Source organism: Diabrotica undecimpunctata, chromosome 4 (genome assembly GCF_040954645.1).
Source record: "Diabrotica undecimpunctata isolate CICGRU chromosome 4, icDiaUnde3, whole genome shotgun sequence".
Lineage (NCBI taxonomy): Eukaryota > Metazoa > Arthropoda > Insecta > Coleoptera > Chrysomelidae > Diabrotica > Diabrotica undecimpunctata.
In genome coordinates, this window is record NC_092806.1 from 31,672,077 (window position 1) to 31,695,018 (window position 22,942).

Sequence of the window (22,942 nt, forward strand, 5' to 3'; positions counted from 1 at the left end):
GCATAAATTTAAGCTCAACTACCATAAAACAGTTATTTACGAGTAGCTGCACGATGAATGGAAAGGTGATAAACTGAAAAAACCGATTAAAAATATTTTAGCACAAATTTTCAGGAAAGTACAGAGATATTATTAAGTTTGTAAAGTCATAAAGACAAAATTGACTGGTTCATTAAGAAAAAATGGGACATAATAACAAGATAATATATTTTTAATATGAAAATTTTTCAGTGAAAAGTTTCAATGAAAAAGAACCAGAAAAAGTTCTTGTAAGAGATAGAAGATAACGTTGATGCCATATGAAAGCTGACAGAAATAGTATCTAATCTGAAAACCAAAAGGTCAAATAAATATTTTATTTTATCATCGTGGTCTACATATGTAGTACATAATTTAATACATGGATAATTTTTCCTAAGAATTCCTAGGCAAAACAGCAGCATATTTAAGGCAATCAAAATTGTTGAACTAGAAAAAGGTGTAGGATAAATAACAGCAAATTTTAGAATTATAATTTGTAAAACACCAAAATGAAAATAACATATTGTACAATATTAAAAAAATATCACCCACATTATTTGTAAATAAATTATTATATAATATCATAAACAACATTAAATATTAGTCTCCAGATGTTTATATCTTTGTGTTGTAAATCTACTATGGATCTCCTTAATTTCAATCGCTAGAATAAAAGCAGTGATCAATAAAATTGAAATAAAAGTTAATTTTACATAAAAGTAGTTCAAAATTATATATTCTGTTCCATCAACTTCAAAAATTAATCGAATATCTCTAGGATCTGACTTTGGTATTAAAACTAGAGAAGCAACATCTAAGACGTATTTATTGTGAAGCGCCCTGATGGTGATGAAACCTCCGAAGGGCTGATTGCTGAAGCCTTTTGCCTTCATGAATATTAGCGGAAACATCAGCGTGCAGTCAGAGCTGACGTTGAGCGCGTGTTCACCTGGTATTGGTAGATAATCGGTTCTGCCTAAAATTAAAAAAAAAATTACTGAAATATTAAAACGTTAATGAATTATTAACACTTGAAATATAATATTGCTTGGAAAGTTCGCCATGCAACAACTGCGCTCTACTAGTAGGAATAAATTTTTTATTTAATTTAGGAAATATTTTATAGCAATAATTTAGTTTTCCATATAGTTTTTATTTACTGGACATATTCTACATAAAATAAGTAGTTAAAAATAAATGTTTCATGAATTTTATGCAACATTTTGTACAAATGTGCAAAATCCCAATAATTCATACTAAAAATGCGTAATATAGAAAATATGCATTTTGCATATTTGTCTAGGTCTAATCATAAATAATGCAATAAACACGTCATTATAAACATTCATGTGTTATTATAATTTGACATATTTTAGTAAACAGGCTTAGTTAATTTGATATAGTTATTTATTTGTTTTCACAATACGCCTCACAATACAATCAGTTCCTTTTATGCACTTCGATTACATAAATTTTATGAAGTCAACAGTCGATGCATCTGATATGGTGCTGAAGAAATCTACATATTTTTGGCTAAATATTAGTTATTTTAAATTAATATTATTCTGCAGGAAAACATTGTTACCAAATAAAGAATATCTATAAATTTACTCAAACGGTCAGATCGGTTGTTTCCCTCTTCCTCTTTCTGAGTTCGTTAGTCAAATATAAACATAAAATAAAGTCCGTTCGCTCTGTTTGGGACTATTTTGACAGATTCATTGTGGGAAATATATACCACAAAAACTATTAACTCTCACAAAAAAAGAAAAACAAACATAAATAATTGGAGTGTTTACTTCGCCTTATCATACTGAGAAAAGTGAATGGCAAAATATGGATAGGGCGTAAAGAGCTATCTTGGATACGAAATATTAGACAATGGTGCGATATAATAGCTGAAGAACTATTTCGCGCAGCCGCTGATAGCGAATATGATGATAGTCAATGTTTGATTACAGACATGACACTTAAAGAAGAAGCAGATAATTTTAAGCTGGTTTATATAAATATTTAAACAATAGTATACAAACTTTAACGAAATTTTAATCTTTTACCTATGTATAATATTCAATGTTCTATAATATTTAATGTTCTTACTTGTGTCTACGTCAAAAATGGTATCCATCGATTCACAGTTATCCAATACAATTGGATCTACCAGCTCAAAACTTATTCCATCGACCTTAACAGTATAAACTTTTTTTGAAAAAGTTGGTTTTGCTCCTGTAAAACCCAGACTGTTATAGTATTCCTGGTCAACAACCTAAAAGGGTAGAAAAAATAATTAATTTGACAAATAAATAATTTATAATAAAGCCAAAAGATTTTAATAAAGATGATAGGAGATAAAGAGCTACAGTGGATACGGCGAAGACTCACTCCGAGTTTTAAAGGCAGCCAAAGCCAAGAAGATGAAGATAAAGATAAGATATATATATATATATATATATATATATATATATATATATATATATATATATATATATATATAAATTAAACTCCTTTGAGATGTGGTGCTACAGGAGAATCCACAGAATATCGTGGACTGAAAAGGTAACTAATATAGAGGTGTTTCAAAGAATGAAGAAAGAATGTGAAGTCATAAAAACTGTTAAAATTAGAAAGATTCAATATCTGGGTCATATAATGAGGGACGAGAAGTAGGTATTACTTAGGTTAATTATGCAAGGGAAGAGAAACCCAGGACGACAAAAAATATACTGGCTAAGAAATTTGAGAGAGTGGTTCGGTTGCAGCTCATTAGAAGAATATATATATATATATATATATATATATATATATATATATATATATATATATATATATATATATATATATATATACCTACTCGTATATATATACAGTGCTAGTCAAAAGTCCGTTCTCCCCGTCGTATCTTTTTAACGGTTATTGTTATAATAGTAAAATTTGGAGGGAGGTAATAAACAGACGAAGGCTTCTCAACTAGTTATAACAGGTGACGTAATAGTGACAGATGACGTTAGAGCGCCACTGTGACAGACAATTTTAAATGGGACCTTATGAAAAGTGATACCTCGTTTGAAAGATATTGAAAACACTTATTCAGTCATAATCATTTTGTTTGAGTTTAAACTCATTTTGGTGAATAAATTAAATAAATACTAAAATTGTAGCTTCTCATTTAATTAATAAATATTTAACAACAAGTTCTTAGAGTAAGTGTTCAAAATGTGCCCCATCTGCTTTCTGACAATAATGCATCCCATTTCTAAACTCTTGCCGTACTCGTTCAATTGGATCGGGGGAAATTGCCCTAAATTCTTCAACAATTCGTTGTTTGAAAATGTCGGATTTTTCGGTTAAACTTTAGATTTCAAGTATCCCCACAGAAACAATCTTATGGTGTGAGGTCCGGTGACCGAGCTGGCAATTCTATCGTACCTCGTCTGCCAATGCATCTACCACGATATTCCTCGTCTAGGTAACGTCTTACTGCACCATAATGGTGTGAGGGTTACCATTTTGTTGAAAAGTTATTTCTAAGTTGCCGAATTCATTTGGATTATCCTACAGAATTTCAAGTATTAACGGTTCAATTGCATTTTGTAACATCTCCAGATATACTTCACACCAGTTAAGTTAGTATTGAGAAAAGTAGGCACAACTATGTGGTTTCCCAAAATACTTTCCCAAACATTTATTTTTTTGGAAATTGAGTATGTGTTTCACGAAAGACGTGAGGATTTGTGTTACTCCAATATACCTCACATTGTGTGTGTTAACATTTCCATTGAGAAAAAAAGTACTTTTGTCACTAAAACAAATTGTTTTTATGTAATCGTGCTGTTGGTTAATTTTATTGGACATGTTTTCACAGAATTCTAGCCTTTGGTCTGGGTCATCATCTGAATGTTGGTGCACAATTTTTTATTTGTAATGATGAAATTTGTTTTCAGCCAACACTTGGTGTACTGTCTTTTGACTGATTTCATAGATAGATGCAAATTGGGCTGTAGAAGAAGTAGGGTTCACTACCATTTCTGAAATTATGTTAATTTTTTTCTAATCACTAATAATTGTTGGTCGACCAGATCGTTTGACATCTTGACCACTACCTGTTTGTTTAAACTTCCGAAGAAGCTTCCTCAAATAAGCTCTTGATGTAGGTCGATCAGGGTATACCTCTGATTAAAAAGACGTTGCGCTGCATGGACATTATTTCCACATTCACCAATTATTAACACAGCTGCTACTTTGTTGGCTACAGTACGACCATTCTGCCTTTGTAAAAATTTAAACGTCTCGTTAAAAAATAATCAATCTAAAAGTTAACTAAGGACAACTAACTAAACAACGACTAAACTTGAATTAACTAAACTAAGCAGAAACAGAAACTAAATATTCAGGTATAAACGAGTTTGCAAACTAAAAACAACTAGAGAATTGACGAACGTCAACTTTTTGGACAAATAACCAAAGGCGGACGTTAGAATTTTTATTAATTAAATGTCAAAATAGAATTTTAGTATGTATTTAATTTATTCATCAAAATCATCTTAAATCCAAACAAAAGTATTATGATTAAATAGGTATATTAAAATAATTGTAGTTTCGCATTTAATTCTAACGTTAGCCTCTGGTTAATTGTCAAAAAAGTTGACGTTGACGTAAAAACAATTAGAGAATTGAAAAACGTCAAATTTTTAATAAGTAACCAGAGGCGGAAGTTTTAATATTTATTAATTAAATACGAAACTAAAATTTTAGTGTTTATTTAATTTATTTCTCAAAATGAGCTTAAACTCAAATAAAATTAGTATGGTTGAATAGTATTTTCAATACCTTTCAAACGAGGTATCACTTGCCATAAGGTCCTATTTAAAATTATCTGTCCCATCGGCGCTGTAACGTCATCTGTCACTATTACGTCACTTATAACTAGTTAAGAAGCCTACGTCTGTTAATTACCTCCCTACAAATTTTACTATTATAAGTGTAACCGTTCAAAAGATACGAGGGACGACGCACTTTTGACTAGCACTACATATAATATATATATATATATATATATATATATATATATATATATATATATATATATATATATATATATATATATATATATATATATGTATATATATATATATATATATATATATATATATATATATATATTTAGCTATATACATATATAAAAGCGTTGACCTTTTATCTGTGTGTAATTAAGGATTAAAGAGTTTACATGACAGGGGAACAGAAAAAGATAAAATACTAACAATATAATATGTTCACGATATTATAAATATCTAAACGTTTATTTATGTTTTAAAAATACTTATTGAAATATTACATAGTCACCTCATCTCATACAAGATTCACATTTAAATATATTTTATTTATTAGTTTAGATTATTTAAATAAAATACGAGTCCGTGCATATAATTAAATATATTTGGGATAAAATAACAAATCGATTTCCAATTTTAATTGAAATGTTTAATTATCAGTATATTAAACATTGACTATTGTTTTGAAAAGGAATATAAAATGAAATGTAAATAAATATTTTATAAAATATTATTCAAAATCATAATTATTAACACTCTAAACTGGACTCAATTTTGTAAATTCTGAAAATTTTCAATACGACAATATAGATACATTAATTTGTCATTTTATTCATTTTAACCATAGATTTACAATTATACTGTCTCAGTTTCAATAATTGACACTAACTTTTCCATTAAAAAGGGATGTCACAGATCGATCTCCCAAAGTTTTATATTAGTATTTCCTCTGAGAACTCCTATCGTGTAATAATCATAATGTTACAGACACAGATGTTACAAAAACTATATGTGCAAACGATCCGGTTTAACAAACCATTGAGTACAATTGAAGACCTGCCCGGAAAAACGTTGTAAGCGACAAATTTTGATAAAGTGATGTTTCAGTAGAAAAATGTTCTTTATATGTTAAGAAAACTGTGACACCATCTATTAGAATTAATTTTAATTCAATGCCCTCCAAAAAACAATACTTGTGCATTAAACATGGTGGAGTGTGGGGAGTTATCGTCTACAAAAAGTGCCTTAAATCATCTAAATAAAGGTAAAAAACGAAAAATAAATTTTGAAAACTGGGTGAAAGAAAAGTATAAGCACTTAAAGAATATTGGCAAACCTTACAAACATTATAAAAATGTTTCTGTTCCAGAAAAATTGCGTCCTAAAATGGTAAGTGGAAAAAGTTACATGTGTTAAAAATCTGAAACTTATATTTTCGTTTAAAGCTAGATCTTGTGCATGTTCGTTCAATGCATGTCAGTTAATTGTCCTTAAAATAAGACACAACTTATTTATTGATTTCTATAAGAAAACATACAATCACAGCATAGGCAGGTGTGATACAATGAACAGTCGCAATATTTGAGATTATAAATGGAAGTAGAGGAGCCAAAGAGAAGGAGGATAAATATAGCCACATTAAAAGGCCAGTGTACGGTAAAATATTTTTTGTTGAGTACTGGAAAAAACAAAACACAGAGTTCAAATTTTTTTTGAAAAAATCAAGTCAAATCAAAAGTTGCTGGACTGTCGTGGAAAACACGTAAGTCGTCCAGCAAAAACCAAAGAATCTGTCAAAGAATTAATAAGTCAACATATTTCGCCTTTTCCATCTCAAGAAAGCCACTATTCTCCAAAAGTCCAAAAAAACAGTGCCTTAACCCTGACCTAAACATTAACAATATGTTTGACCTGATTAAAATATTGTATCCAGAAGTTGAAGTAAAATCCCATACTTACAGAGATTCAAACACGATTTTAATTTGCGTTTTGGAGTTTCTCCCTCCGATACTTGCAAAGTATGTGATGAAAATTTTACTGAGTGTTGGGAGAATAAGGAAAAACGAAAGAAGATTTAATCTGAATCCGATCTACATCACCGAAAAGTAGAAAATGCATATCCATCTTTGAAAGCTGATGAAGAAGCAGCTAAGTTGAAAGTTAATGTGATAGTTTTATGTGAGGATTTGTAACAAGTCATTTTTATATCTATTACATTCCAATGTTCATTACCAGCGTCAGAACGCAAATTACAATTTTGCTATCCACAACATGGGAAACTTTAAAGCTACCATGTGTTGTTGGCATGAAACTGTAGCCAAGAGGGGCAGTGCTGAAATATCTTCTTGTATTTTAATGTATGTTCTTAATAAATTTATGAAACTAGAGGTTGGAGCAAAACGAAAACTTATACTATGGTCTGATCGATGTGTCGGTCAAAATAATAATTTGAAGATAATATCATTGTGTCACTATCCTAATGTCAGCAATGTTCTTTACTCAAGTAAATCAAAAATTTTTAGTATCCTAACACAGCTTTTTCCCTGTCAAGAAATTAAGAGAAACAACATTAAAATAACAGAAGTACGTTGGATACAGGTCACAGCTAATGAACCGACTGTTCTGCGGATAAGACAAACGGATAATATCCTGCAACCATGGTAGACATCACCTTTACTAAAGAGACCAAGAGTACAAGCTGCAGTCCGCAATATAGTTTACAATCTTATTGAACCTTGCCTCCAATATACAGAGAGCTTTTAGCTATATCTGATAAGAAAAAAGCCGACTTGTTGAAAATAACTGAATGTTTAGAAAAAAGTATAGATCTTTTTATTGTGAATTACCTGCATATATGCAACTTAATCTAATTTTCTTTATCTACTATGTACCTAAGTTTTAATGAGAATATTTTTTTTTACTTCTCAGTTTTTGGTATTTTCAATTAACTGTAATTTTGTGACATTTCAATATTGCTCATATTTTCCTACTTTAAAAAGTGTGCAAGGACTATCGTTTATAAGTACAACCTATTAGCGAAAAAACGTTGCATGTATGTTGATATTAAGTACATATGCAACGTGTTTTTTTTCTACAAAAAATTACTTTTTGGTTTTCGGCGCTCATTAGCCGTTTGTTCTGTGTTATTTATATTCAACGTTATTACCCTATTAGTAATACACATAAGCACCACTTAAATTCACAAAAGTTGGTAAATAATACTATCAAAATAGTTTTTTGTTATTATCTGACAAATTTATTTTTGTCGTTTGCAACATTTTTCCGGGCAGGTGTTCAATTATAAAAATCGATCACAGTGAATCATTTGATGCAAACGATAATTATCCACAGACATCTTTGGACAGAAGTTCTGTGTTAGGCGTTGAATACACAAGAAGTTCCCAGTGTGTATGTGAAAGTAGTGAGCGGTATTTACGAGGGTTAGTCATTAACTCAGAGACTGATTTTTTTAACAAACACATGTAGAGTGACGGGACTGAATTGATCAAAACTCGTAAGAGACATTCGTCTGGAAGGCAATGACGTTCGCGTATGTGTAAATTTGTATTGGAATCAAACAAATTTTTGATCAAACAAAATTTAGGGTGGCAGTAAATAAAATTCAGATGGTCATAATGGTAAACAACGTTCTGAAAGGACATGCTACATAAAGAAGAAAAATCAAACAGCATCAGTTTTAGTAGACGGTAAACTTTCTTACACTTCCTGAAAGACAAGAAAAAATAATTATGACCTCGCTTCTAGTTGAGAGCTATAAAGAAGCAGGTCTAGATTTGAACATACAGAAAACCAAAATACTCGTAATAAGTTAAAAATAAAATTATAAGGCCATCTGTATATGTATATAGTATAAAACTTTAGCAAGTTGGTTAAAGTGTTTACCTTGGATATCAGTTAAACTGTGACGAAGAGGGACACGGTAAAATTAGATCGAGAATTGAGTACGACACAGCAGTTTTCAGAACGATGTCCAAGGTATTATGTAGCAGTGTAGCAGAGACCTAGCTAAACTTAGCTGACCCTCTTTCACAAACTATTAATACAGGTATGGCAAGAATGCGCTTTACCAGAACATTGGAATACTAGAATTATATGCCCTATACACAAAGAAGGAAACGTGCTTGACTGTTCCAACTTTAGAGGGATTTTCCTTTTTAATACGACATACAAAATTTCGTCGTAGATTCTGAGCGAACGCTTGGCACAGTGTACTGACAATGTAATAGAATTATACCAAAGAAGCTTTTTAAAAAACAGATCTACCATTGATCACATATCATCCAACAGACAAATATTAGGAAAAACGGCGGATTACGACAGACTGCCGTTACATCTTTGTAGATTTTAAGGCAGCGTACAATACTGTTGACAGACTCCAGTTATATTCGGCGACGCTCGAATTTAGAATACCAAAAAAAAAGAAGGAGGTGACCTAAACTCAGGTATCTGGACGATGTGCAGGACGATTTAAGGGAGATTGGAGTAAGGGGAGGAAGAAGACAGACACTCGACAGAAAAGGATAGAAGAATATTTTGAGACAGGCCAGGACTCTCGAATAGCTGTAGCGGTAACTAATGATGATGACCTAGCTAAAACGTCTTGGCGCTTTCGAAATGTGGTTATATACAAGATATAAAAGATTTCTATGAAAGTTTCTTGGGTGGTGCAGATTTGAAACTCCACAATACTAGAACGTCTCAACAAGACTAGCAATATTATAAAAAGCATCAAGATGAAAAAGCTAGAGTCCCTTCGGACATGTAACGAGATGCCCCAACTATATGTTGCTACAAAATATTAGGCACGGAAAAATAGAAACTTAGTGGTTAAAGAACCACTGTTTTTCACAATAATTCTATATTTCGTTATTATTCACTAACATCATCAGGGATGCTACAATAATTTTATAAGTAAAAAGTTAAATAGCTGGTTCAGATTGTTTTACGGCTTACCTAAACCGATAGCACTTTTGCAAAAAGAACCCTTGAAGTAACGAGCTTAGCGCAAGTTTCAAGTTTTAATGAAGCTGCACGTATTATGTTACAGTTTAAATTAATGTATTTAGTTATGTAGATTTACGTCTTTATGGTTTTATGTGTTTTTTTTTGTTTTTTGATAAAATATTTTTACATTTTCAGTAAATATGTATTTTAAATTATTTTTTTTTTGTTTGCGTCAACCAACCCCAGGTAGTGTGTTAGCAAACCCGACCTGGGGCTAGTTGGCCCATACTAAGATATATTTTAAGAAAATATCCTATATCCAAATGAACGGCTTTAACATTTTTTTTTCATAACTAGATTTTGGCAAAATATTAAACTATTCTGTATTGAAAAAAAATTCACTTTAAAATGTTTTAATTTAGAGTTTAACGTCTGAAATTCAAAAATTGCATCAACCAGCCCCGATCTCCCCTATATTAATAAAGATAATTTTAAGCATTTAATTTTTCTATTTATTGTAAATATTTTTGATATCGATACGGTGGTAGCAGTTGGTAGCGGCCGTATTTTTAAATCTACATTTGTCAAATTGGCTGCCATTTATTTCGTTTGTTTTTTGAAATTACCATAGATATAGCGAGCAAATGATAAAATTGTTACGGTTGCCGTAATGGTCGTACTGAGGGTATTATTCGCAGTGTAGTGAATAAATTTGAGTCCCCTAGTTCAGTAAACTATTATCCAACACCCGTACGTCGACAAAATGTAACATGTAACTAAAACGTCGGCGTGTAGTATGCAGGAAAATCCTAAGTATGTCGTTGCTCACAAGAACTTAGCCTTTCATACACTACAAAAAGTTAAAAATTAGCACTTGTGAGATACAAGAGAATCCCAGAGATCTTAGAGATCTCAAAAAAATACTATTTGGTGTGCATTTTAGTCTGGTGATTTAATCGAATTATATTTCTTTCAGAACGACGTTGTTCAGGTCATCTAAGTCAACAATATTCGCTATAGGTCAATGACTATCAACTTCTTTTAGCCTAAAATGGATGATATGGCCATGGATATCAACGGCATGTGGTTTCAACAGGACTGTTGCTTTATGCACATACGATGACCTTTATGTAACATATAAAGACATCAGAAAGGGATGAGATTATAATATATGTTCAATCTCGTTCTCGCTGGTTTCTTCCTTTCGCATTGCATATGTATTATTGCCATCAAAAAATAACAAGCAAGTAGACTAATTAAAACTCTATTTAGAAATAAATAAAAGAAAAAGACAAATATACATAAACATGTAAACATTCAAATATAGTGAAATATAAAGGGCACAAATTTAAATATTATGTAAGAAGAAATCGATACGACAACCAATATTGTATTCATAATTGAAATGAGTTTACACAAGGTAAACAATTTTTTGTAAAAACATAGCTGTTTTGAAAACATTACGAGACGAATTGCGGATATCTCTATCACACAAACCAAACCGCCCGTCTACAAAAGAAATTTTAAGTAGGTATGATAAAATATGATATGATATAAAAGAACAATGACTTTAACAGCTGGTCGTTACTTAAAATACAATACAAAGAAATATAATGATTTTATCATACACAACGTTTAATTATTATAATAATGATGAAATCGTAGGCTTCCACGGCCAGAGTCAGAATTATAGTTTATTCGTCTTCCGGGTTTGGACCGTGTCATATGTGAGTGACCCAAAAGTGGGTTCATCTCGACGTTTCGCTACAATTCTATGTAGCTTCTTCAGGAGAACAAAAAAAGAAAAAGAAAACAAAAGACAGGAAGATGGGTAGTTAGCAACGGTAACTCAGTTACTCAACGCAACCAGAGGCGAATACTAACTACCAAGATGGGCGTTTGGTCACAGTAACTCAACTACTTAACGCAGCCAGAGGTGAAAACCAAATGCCAGGACAGGGATTCACGTCCAACAGCTCAGAACACTAACGCGTCGAGAGGCGGGGAGTGAATCCGACGATTACTCCGCTACCGCTCTATTTATAGTCGCGGTGACCTGTCTTGTCGGGACGTATCGGCACACTCCGTGGCGCGAACGTCAAGAAGCGCGCGCTGGCCAATCATGTGGCTGCATCGTGGTAGCGGGACCGGACGGCGGCTCTAGACTGAGATTCCAGATGGGAGACAAGTAGTATCCTTCCTCTCGATTGATATTATGTGGATTTTTTCGAATCTCTAGAGATTCGCGGATTTTCCTGGAATAAAAGAAGGGGCTCTTAGAAATAATATGGGTTTTTTCGAACAATATGGAATGACCGGTTTCTTGGCAGTGTTCTGCAACTGCAGAATGGGAGAAAAGACCTGATCGAATGCATCTTTGATGCTCTTGAATCCGAGTTTTGACGGAACGACCAGTTTCGCCAATATACACTTGTCCACATGAACAAGGAATAGAATAGACACCACAGGAAGATAGGGGCGGTAATTTGTCCTTAGGAGAGGGTAGATATTGTGAGATTTTCTTGGGTGGTCGAAAAGTAGTCCTGATACCTTCTTTGCGAAGAATTTTGCCAATCCTATCAGTGACACTTCGAATATACGGAAGAAAAGCCACAGGAGTATTACCCGAAGATTCTGAATTTGTCGTCCTAGGGTGTAAAGGGGGATGTAGATGTCGGTGTGTAATATTTTGAATTGTGGACTTGGAGTAACCGTTGGCGACAAGGGTTTTTTGCAGATGGCCAAGTTCTTCTCTAAGGTTGTCAGGTTCAGAAATCGAAATGGCCCGATGGATGAGGGAGTTGATCACAGAATGCTTTTGGGCAGAATGGTGGTGTGATGAAGCATGTAGGTAACGATTCGTGTGAGTCTTTTTTCTATAAACAGAGTGACCCAATCGGCCATTGGGCTTGGAGGTGACTAACACACCGAGAAAGGGAAGGGGCCGATTATTTTCTACTTCCATTGTGAGTTTTATACTCGGATGATGTATACTATAATAATGATGTTAGACAAAAATGCAATCGAAAACGAAATAATTAAATTATACTATATGCAATATAAAAGTAATATTTTTAAACACATGTTAATAATAATTAGTAACAAAGATATAAATATACTAAAAATTTATAATGTTATAACGAAAGTAAAATGTTCAAAATAAAGTTTAAATAAAAGGTTCAAATCTCGACACAATATAACATAATTTAACATCGAGTAAACGTACTTGATCTATAACAGCAACAAGATATGGTGTATTGTACTTTACCTCAATGGAATGATAGCACCAACCGCTATCGTAAAGGACATCTTCAACGACATTACAGGAACCACAAAAATAATGATGAAGCAGCCTCCACCCCTACTGGATAGAACTACTGTCTGGAACTCACCGAGTAGCCTCCACCCCTACTGGATGGAACGACTGTCCCTAACAGACTGGTGGTAACTCAGTGCATCGGCTGTTAGACCAGGAGTTGTTTTGTACAAGTTGACGCTAGGTGTGGGCGATAATTATCCAACGATCTGCACTTTTACCAAAAACTATTCGTTTTTTTATCGTTTTTTGTTAACATAGTCATAGTCATAGTCATAGTCATCTTTATTGATCCTTTACGACATTCAAAATAAATGTATAGGATACGTCACTACAGAATTTGGTATAAAAAAACATTAATGTGTATAATACAATATTCACAGTGTAAAAAAAAATTGACAAAACATAAAATATATAAAATAACATTTTTACAAGTAAAATATGAAGCTATTGCAGTTTGTCCTCAAGATATTCATTTATAGAATAATATGCTTTTCTTAAGAGTAAATCTTTAACATTTTTTTTAAATTTAGAGATAAGTGGTATTTCTTTCACAGTTTTTGGCAAATGATTGTATAAGGTCAGTCCCATATATCTGAAGCAATTTTGAAATTTGGATGTTCTGTCTTTAGGAACTCGTAAAGATTCAGCACTTCTTGTATTGTAGTAGTGATTGTCTGAATTTATGTATAAAAAAATGTATAAAAAACAGTCTGTGTTTTTGTACGCGAAATCTTGGTTAAATATACGGGGAGAATCAAAACTAACACAGTCTCTTAATAATTTAACAAGGTTTATATAAAGTTGCGAATCTGCAACAAGGACAATGCTACGTGTCATACAGCTCATGTCACATTAGACATTCTGCACTAGCAATTTAAGGGCATAGTTATCTTAGATGTAGGTAGTGTAACCGGGATCGTGCGATTTGACCTCGTTTAACTCTTTCTTGTTGGGTTTTCTTAAGTTGCAGGTCCATGTGAATAAAGCACAAACTACAGCGGCTTTCAAAGCTAGCATAACTCATGCCAACGGTCAAAAACCTGATTTATGCGCTAGAGTCAACGAAAATGGGATATTTCATATTTCGGATGCGCGTTGACCAGAAAAGTTGTGACGGACATTTGAACAATGTTATATTTCATAATAAATATTGGCGTTGATAGGTCTTTCAAACAAATAAAAAATTTTGATGACATCTCACACATATTTTGTTTTAGTTATATTTAGGGAGAGGAAGCGATTAATTAAATACCTATATTAATGCTTGATATTTTGTATATAATTATTCAGCTGAAATAATTTAATCAATAGACAGATTAATTTTGATAGAAGTGTTTTATGTTACTAAAGATGACCTAAATCTAACGTTGGTTTTCGAGGCATATGTATATAGGTAGATATGTTTTGATATCGGTTTATTGTTTCAAAGAAGTTAGACGTGTTTTGTATTGGGTTAATCTGGAGCTAATTTAGAGATATCAGCTAGGTAATACTATTTGAAATAGTAAGTAAAGGGCTAAGAGGGAACTCATGTCATGGAAAGTTGGGGGAAATTTTGTAATTGTGTTCAGTGATTAAAAGAAACTAATTTGAAAATATTATGTTATAGAATATTATTAGTATGTAATTTGGAATTAAAAAAGAGTTACAGATATGAAGGTAAAAAACATAGTACCTAATTGTTGTTTTTTTTTATGGACAAAATAAGTATTAATCTGTTTTTTACTTTTTATTTTAAGTTTAGTGAACTTAAACGTTTTTGTTTTTGTTTTTTTTTACAATCACATTGTAGTAATATTATATATCCAAAGTAGTAATATAACCAAAAAATATGTCTATATTTACATATTTATAGAACTGTTTATAAACCCTTCATTTTATTTGCTTGATAGCTAGATACATGGCCGTTTGTAGAATTTTAAATTAGTTTTTTTTTCAGAGTTCTTTATTTTTTTTATATTTTTCATTTTTCTTTCTATTTTATGTTTTTTTTTATTTTTAGTAATTTTTTTTATAAAATATTTAATAATCTATACTAGTCTTTATTTTTAGCAGTACACGTAGATGATTTAGTAATAAATTGATTTAAAGAATAGTTTTACGTTGAATATTAGTGAATAGTTGTACGCTTTTCGATCAGGCTCTCACATAACGTTGAAGTAAACTCCACATTTTCTTTCTAGTGATAATACTGGACATTCGAGTATGATATAGTCGTTAATCCCAGTACCAACTGTCTAGTACCTTTATTAATTTTTTTAATAAGTTAGTTAAATTTTGATAGACTAAAAGTGGTTGGAAATTATTATGCAACCAAGCAAACGTGCTCATGGTCAATAATAATTGTAAACAAATATTTTTTCACATGCAGTTAATTAATAAAATAAAACTGTGTGAATTAAAACAATATATCAAAGGTTAAATGTTGCTATTTTTAAAACTGTATAATTGTTTATAGATTTCTATACACAAATAGAAAGATTGCTATTTATAAAATAGTTCTTGTGCCATTACCATTTGTTTGGCGTAAATAATAATATAGTAAAAAAATTAAATAAAATAAAACTTTTAATCTAATGATTGCAGATCAATATTTATTTACACCATATAATGTATTGATAACAAATATTTACATTATGTATTGTACAAAATATAAATATTTTGATGAAATAATTTTCACAAAATTAGGCAGTCATTAAGAAACGCGACACACTTTATTGTTGTTGTCATTTTCGTACCTATTGTTGTCAATAACATAAACTTTGAGCAATTACTATTTTAATTGGGAATAAGTGGTAGGTCTACTTGGTAGAACTTCAAAACGATGACCTCTATAGATGCGGAGCTGTTCTTGGCGCCCAATAAACGATGTAAGATTTTCCAGAATATATATTTCTCCTTTTATAAGTCCGCTGCGGCAGCCTTTGATTATTAGTATTGACTAATTGTTTTGTAAGCGATATCAGTGCGCATTGTAGGCGATAATTAGTAGTGTTATTAGAATTTGTGATATTAATAATAAAGTAAGTTTTTTAAGGTAAATAAAGTTCGTTAAACCACTTAATTTTTAAAATCACAGACAAAACGTAGCAGTATTCAAAGATCAAGAGTTAGAACATGCTGAGCTATAAGATCTTGATATGTAATTTACAGGTCGAGTTTACTTCTACTAATAATTTCCAGTAATTTTGCTGCACATCAATTAGGCAGTAGAATTTTCAAAGTCATTCTTAGTTTTGACAAAGTGTAAGACAAATCGTAAAGTTATCCTCCTCTAAGACTTACTTAAAAAACAGTAGGCATACGAAAATAATCATATTATATTTAAGGTAACCATATAGTTAAGTTTTTTTAAAAAGTTTTAGTGATATCAACAGGAGAAATCGTAAGATTTCCTACTTAACGAAACTGAATTCAAATTTTTACCATTGTGCTTTCTACAAGTTGCAAAGCAGACAGATTGATGAATTAGTCGGCAAGGGAATCTAAAGTATGCATTCCACATGCCGTTCATTATGGTCAAAATTCGTAGTGAATTCAGTTTCTGGTACTCCAAACAAAGTAAAGAAATAAAACATAATGACGGTATTAGATTTTTATTTCGATGCAGAGCAGCAGCATATGACGCTTTAATGAGACCTAAACAGGTTGAAATACGTATAAGCGGCATGCCGCTGCCATTTCTCTAATATATGTATCTTCGTACACTCACATTAATACTCATTCCCGTCTTTTTTGGCATTAGGGAGGATTATCACATGGCATGAATCATTTTTTATATAATTTTAGAAAGAGGATTTAATAGGAATTACACTCATCTAGTAGTCAATCGGATCATGATATTTCACCATACAAGGTAATCTCAGATAACATATTTTTTTAATTTTTTAAAGCTTAACACATAAAATAACGTTTAGTTACTATGTACTAGACTAGATAATTCTTAAATATATCAAAATATAGAAATAATTGTATGACTTTGGCTTAAAATTGTTATTTTGACTCACTTGGTATTAAAATTAATTATGAAAACACGATTGTTGTTGCAGTACCTGTGCAATTATGTGTATTGTTATCAGTAACACCGTTTTATAAATTGTTAAAAATATAAAAACTAAAAATAAACCTTATTTAAAAACCAAAACAAGCTTTTTATATTCTAGACCACCGAAATTTTGCTAATCAAGGATGCTACAAAAAACATAAAAGTAAATAAACAACAATAAAGATGCAATTTTTAAGAAAGATTACATGAAAAATAATTTGCAACAGGCAGAAAAATTAAGGTATTAAAATGATAGCAACGGTTATCAGAACAAAAAGGTAAAACAACGAAATTACAATAAAATAACTTGAATGGTTAGGTAACACGGACGAAAATAAGGTACTGAAGAAAGTAACGAAACTAAATAATAGCCAAAATTTATTTAAAATACTATTTTTTGTAGGCAATATATTTTTATCAATTATAATAAACAGCTTCTTAATTTTTGCAAATTAAGCATAATTGTTTTTATAAGTGGCAGAGAGTGGCAATTCTACAACGAAATCCAAAACGCATTAGACAAATTAAGAGAGACAAGAGAAAAAATAATAATCTTAGGCGATTGGAATTCAAGAGTAGGTAAGGACATTAATAGGGGATTAGGATGCATTGGACAATATGGGGAAGAAAAATTAAATAGAAATGGAATTAAAATGCCGGAATTCTGCCAAACCAACGACCTGATAATAGGAAACACATTCAGTGAACAAACCATTAACGACAAATATACATTTGTGGCTGAAGAAAGAAATGCGAAAAGCTTAATCGACTATATAGTCTATACGAGAAACCTAGAACAAAATATAAAAAACATCTTAACGGAAAAGGAACCAGAACTGTCTACACAACAGAGGATGGTCACTGCAAAACTGGAGGATGAAAAAATGGAGGAAGTGGAAAGAAAAGAGTACAAGAAAGTAAATATCAACAAACTAAAGATAAAAATTGTGCGAGAATTTTACACGGAGGAAACTAACAAAAGACTGAAAAAAGAAACATGGACAATGGAAGAAAGACGGAATACATACAGTGAAGTATTAAAGACAACAACAACTAAAGTGTGTGGAATCAAAAAATATAATAAACAGTTGAAAAGGACAAGATGGTGAAATAAAGAAGTGAAGACAGAAGATAAAGAAAAATACTATAGGCAGAGACGATTGGCAAAAAAGACAGTAAGACAAGCAAAAGCAAAAACATGAAAAGAATTTGGAGAAGAACTTCAGGAAGAATATATAACAAATAATAGAAACTTTTGATACGACACATAAGGCAGGGAAAACGAAAGGAAATAAACGCAGTAAGAGATACTTTAAACCAAATACAAATAAGCACAGAACAAGTAGCTGGGGTATGGAAAGAATATTATGAGAAAAAATTTGATACCGAAGTGATAAAGGAAGACAATATAATCAATGAAGGCGAAGAAAACACACAGCCAGAGCAAATAAGTAGAGAAGAAGTAATAGAAGGATTATCAAATATAAAAATAGGCAAGGCAGGTGGAGATGATGAAATTGAACCGGAAATGATAAAATACATGGGAGAAGAAGGAATAAACTGGCTATGGAAAATATATAAAGAGGCGTGGGAAAAACAATCCCTAAAGACTAGCAGAACAATATCATCGTGCCAATATACAAAAAAGGAGAACATGTAAACTGCGACAACTATAGAGCAATATGTCTGTTATCGGTATGCTTTAAAATATATACGAAAATAATAGAGAAGAGACTGAGACAAGAAGTAGAAATGGTATTGGGAGAAGAACAAACGGCATTTAGACCGGAAAGACAGACAAATGACAACATAATCTATATTATTAGAAACCTAATAGAAAGAAGCATAGATACGGGGAAAAACTAGTATTAGCATTCATAGACCTAAGAGCAGCATTTGACACGATAGAAAGACATATTATAGGAAAATGCTTGAGGAAAATAAATGTACCTAATGCATTGATAAAAATTATAGAAAGTACTTACAAAGAGGTAAAAGGAAGGGTACAAATAACAGGGGAAAGATCGGAAGCATTTAATTGGAAGAGAGTTATTAAACAAGGAGATAGTCTCAGCCCTTTGCTATTCATAATAGTAATGAACGAATTGATAAGAAACACTAGAGTCAGAACCAATCAACTACAGACAATAATAGGTCACCGCAGATTACAACCGGTAACAATAGAGTCCTTAATGTATGCAGACGACATAGTACTAATAGCAGATTCCGAGAATAAAATGCAGAAACTAATGGATATATGGGTAGAACAAATAGAAGAACTAAAAATGGAGATAAACGAGGAAAAAGGTAAGATAATGATAATCAGCGGCAAAGGTGATAAGGAAGATAATCAAATAAAGATAAAATGTAAAAACTCAGAATTGGAAATAGTAACAACTTACGAATACCTGGGAAGTATAATTACTAATGACGGAAAAATAGACTGGGAAATAACAAATAGAGCAAAGAAATCAAACAAGTTATATTATGCGTTAGCCCCAATAATGGGAAAAAGAGAACTTGCACGAGAAACAAGAATAAAAATATATAACAGAATAGTGATACCGACTGTGCTCTATGCAAGTGAAAACTGGACAATTCTGGAAAAACATAAGAGCAGGATAAACGCAATGGAGATGAGACAAAATGGGATAGATTAAGCAACGAGACTATTAGGAGAATGGCCAACCAGGAACCGATAATGAACAAAATACCAGAGACAAATGAACTGGTATGGACATTTGATGAGGAAGCAATCCAATAGAATAACAAGAAAAATTTATGAAGCAAAAAACATCGGAAAAAGAAAAAGAGGCAGACCGAGAAAAAAATGGATACAGCAAGTAGTACAGGCGGGAAAACTTAAACAAAAATCACTCGAGGAATTGAAAATAATGGCAGGAAACAGAAAAGAATAGAAGAGGTAGGTAAATGGAAATTAAAATAGCTAGCCCAAATCCGACACCATGATAGGGTAAAAGGAAGGGGAGAAAGAAAGAAAGTGGCAGAGAAAAAATTATGTAAAACTTTATATTGAGACCTATTTGTTTACTTTTATACTGTTACTTCAGTACTTTCTGTACTGAACCCCTAAAAATCATACGAACAAGATGAATTTTGCCGAGACTGTAAATTTTGGGACCCCAAAAAAGATGCAAAAAAGTTCAAAAGGTGGAAAAGTAAGAATGTGTACGCACCACCGTAGAAAAAATGATTCAAATAAAAAATGTAACTGAGATAATTTTGAACAAAAAATGTTAATTAGCACTTTTTCTGTAAAATAAACCGTTCTCTCAGAAACAATACTTGAAGCGACCGGCGATTTTGAATGGCAGCTACCCACGTGAAATCAATGTTTTAAATAATTTTTATATTAACTCGACGATAAAAATTCGATATCTTTTGACAATATTGACAAACATGAAATTGTTTTTTAATGGTGAAAATTCAGCTTTCATATGCAATTTTTGCATTATGTTACAAAATAATTCAGTTTCTCTCAAGTTGTTAAATTTATAAACGTGCGATTTTTGCAATTTTGGACGAATGGTTTTTATCAGATCAATAACATTGATCACTTCCACCAACTAAAATGTTAAAAACTCATATTTTCGATTGCACAAGCACGTTTTTTTAAAACTACATAAATTCAGCTATAAATTCTACCAAATGCCGTCTTCGTGAACGTATTTTCTTTGGCGTGAGTTTGTAATTTGAAAGTTGAAACGCACTTAGTGTTTTAGGCAAATTTCGAATTCCTCATATTTATTGCCAAGATGTTTAAAATCGAAATTTCATGTTATAAGTTTAAAATATCAGGCTTTAACAATATAAGTTTTACTGGGATTAATCAATGGAGGTAATACATTTTATTAATCTCATGATAATCGTAAAAAATGACAAAAATCGCAAGGCGTTTACTTATTTAAACGCTTTATACAAATTGACTTGATTTGAAAAAAACGCAAAAATACATACGAAAGGTACACTCTTTACCTGTAAAACTTATTTGAATTTTTGTCGATAGGACACTCTGATCAAAAGATAAGAAAATATAAATAGCTTCAGAACAATAAAAAATAGTTACTTACACTTAAAATCGCCGGTTACTTCAAGCATTGTTTCTGAGAGAATGGTTTATAAAAAAGGGGAAAGTTCTTGTAAAATCTCTGCAAGAGCAGCGTAACCAGATTACAGCACCAACTTACAAGAAATCCCTGAAATCTCAGAACCACAATAATTAACACCAACCACAGAGAAAGCTACAGCCACCTGACAAAAAAAGAAGTGCCCAATAACGTTTAAACTGTTGAGAATAAAAGAAGAGGTTATTGCAAGTAAATAGGATAAACTTAGTTAAGGAATTAATGGAATGACGTGCATAAACGATGAAAATAGCAGATTTCTGCAATAAAACGAGAGGGAATTACTAAACGCAATACAATTACTCTAGATACTACGAATTTTATCTAAACGATAATTTTTTATGTCCGAAAAAGTACATATATGATGTGTTTTTAATTAGTAATGTTTGTAATAGGTACATTTTAAAATACAAACAATGCTTCTATTGTTAATAATAACATTGTAAATATAAATTTAGTTTAAGAATCTACTTTTTACATTTTAATAGTGTTATCTTTCAAATTAATTATACAAATACTTATCTGTAAAGCAAAACCTTTAAAATAGTTATTATAAATTTAGTACTTACGTATTCCTCCACAGCTATACATGTATTAACAATTAAACATATATAACACAAAACACGTACGAACATTTCGGTCATTTTCGATAACTGCTAATGGGGAACTGAACAATTTCGCCGCAGGTAAAAAAATAAATTATTTTGACAATTGATTTACTTCATCGCAGATTATCTTATCAATGATAAAGGAGACGTGTAAATAAATATCAACTACACTAAATAGTATACCTAATGGAGCGCTGATATTGTGTTATTATAGTTTTCTTTATTATTACGAATGATTACTTCTCAATTTAAAAGATTATGTTTTTATCTTGTTGACACATCTTTGTAATTTTAGATTTTTGACATTAAAACTGACAGTTTATTTATATTTTCTAATTTAGTAAAAATATGCTGTACATTTGTTTATTTATAGTCCAGGTGAGATGTGTTTTGAACTGGACATTTTCCATGGAAGTCTATTTTTTTGCTGGAATCACATCAAGATCTACCTTGTATCAATAATCACGATATGCGTCAGTGGCAAATCTTGTGCTTAATTTTTTATTTAAAAAAATTGAATTTTTTTTTTTGCGAGCACATTTTTGCTTATAACTCAAGAGATATTGTTTTTAAAGAATAAATATAGCAGGTAAAAGTTTTGTTTTTCAATTTGACATAATATTTGACAGCTAGAAATTAAAAATTTATGTTTATTCTTTAAAAAGAAGCAATAATTTTGAAAAAAGTTTAAAAAATGGAGTTTTTCCATTTCCATTTCCAAATTTATTCTACTCCTTAAACATAACTTACAACCTTTATATTTCGTCTAGAAAAATTTTTATAGTACAACTGAAATGCGCGTTAAGTGTAGTTAGTATCGACTTTATAAAATTTTTAAATAATAAAAATTCTTAAATTTTCAAATTCAGTTTAAAAAATTGATATCGGTTAACTGGGAGAATCTAGGATATCTGTTAAAACTTTAGAAATTTTTTTACTTCTAAATAAATAAAACAATTTCGCGAGTTTTAGACATATAGAACTGTGAACGTGTCGCGACGCTTCAA

The 22,942-nt window shown here is 31.2% G+C and overlaps 1 protein-coding gene across 1 annotated transcript; it reads right to left on the reverse strand.

The window, feature by feature from the left end:
• Nucleotides 1–497: 497 nt before the first annotated feature.
• LOC140439406 (uncharacterized) lies at nucleotides 498–22,206 on the reverse strand. Its single transcript, XM_072529290.1, has 3 exons — nucleotides 21,897–22,206; nucleotides 2,122–2,287; nucleotides 498–997 (listed from the first exon to the last, which is right to left on the reverse strand). Exons 1-3 carry the CDS (start codon nucleotides 21,969–21,971, stop codon nucleotides 615–617), a joined length of 624 nt encoding a protein of 207 aa, XP_072385391.1. The 5' UTR covers nucleotides 21,972–22,206; the 3' UTR covers nucleotides 498–614.
• Nucleotides 22,207–22,942: the final 736 nt, after the last annotated feature.

What these genes read in the sequence shown, in the direction of transcription:
- LOC140439406 (XM_072529290.1), bottom strand. Translation starts at nt 21,971, where the DNA reads ATGACCGAAATGTTCGTACGTGTTTTGTGTTATATATGTTTAATTGTT. An exon ending in GTATAGCTGTGGAGGAATAC is followed by an intron (nt 2,288 to 21,896) that starts GTAAGTACTAAA and finishes CTACCCTTTTAG; the next exon opens with GTTGTTGACCAGGAATACTA. An exon ending in CATTTTTGACGTAGACACAA is followed by an intron (nt 998 to 2,121) that starts GTAAGAACATTA and finishes TTTTAATTTTAG; the next exon opens with GCAGAACCGATTATCTACCA.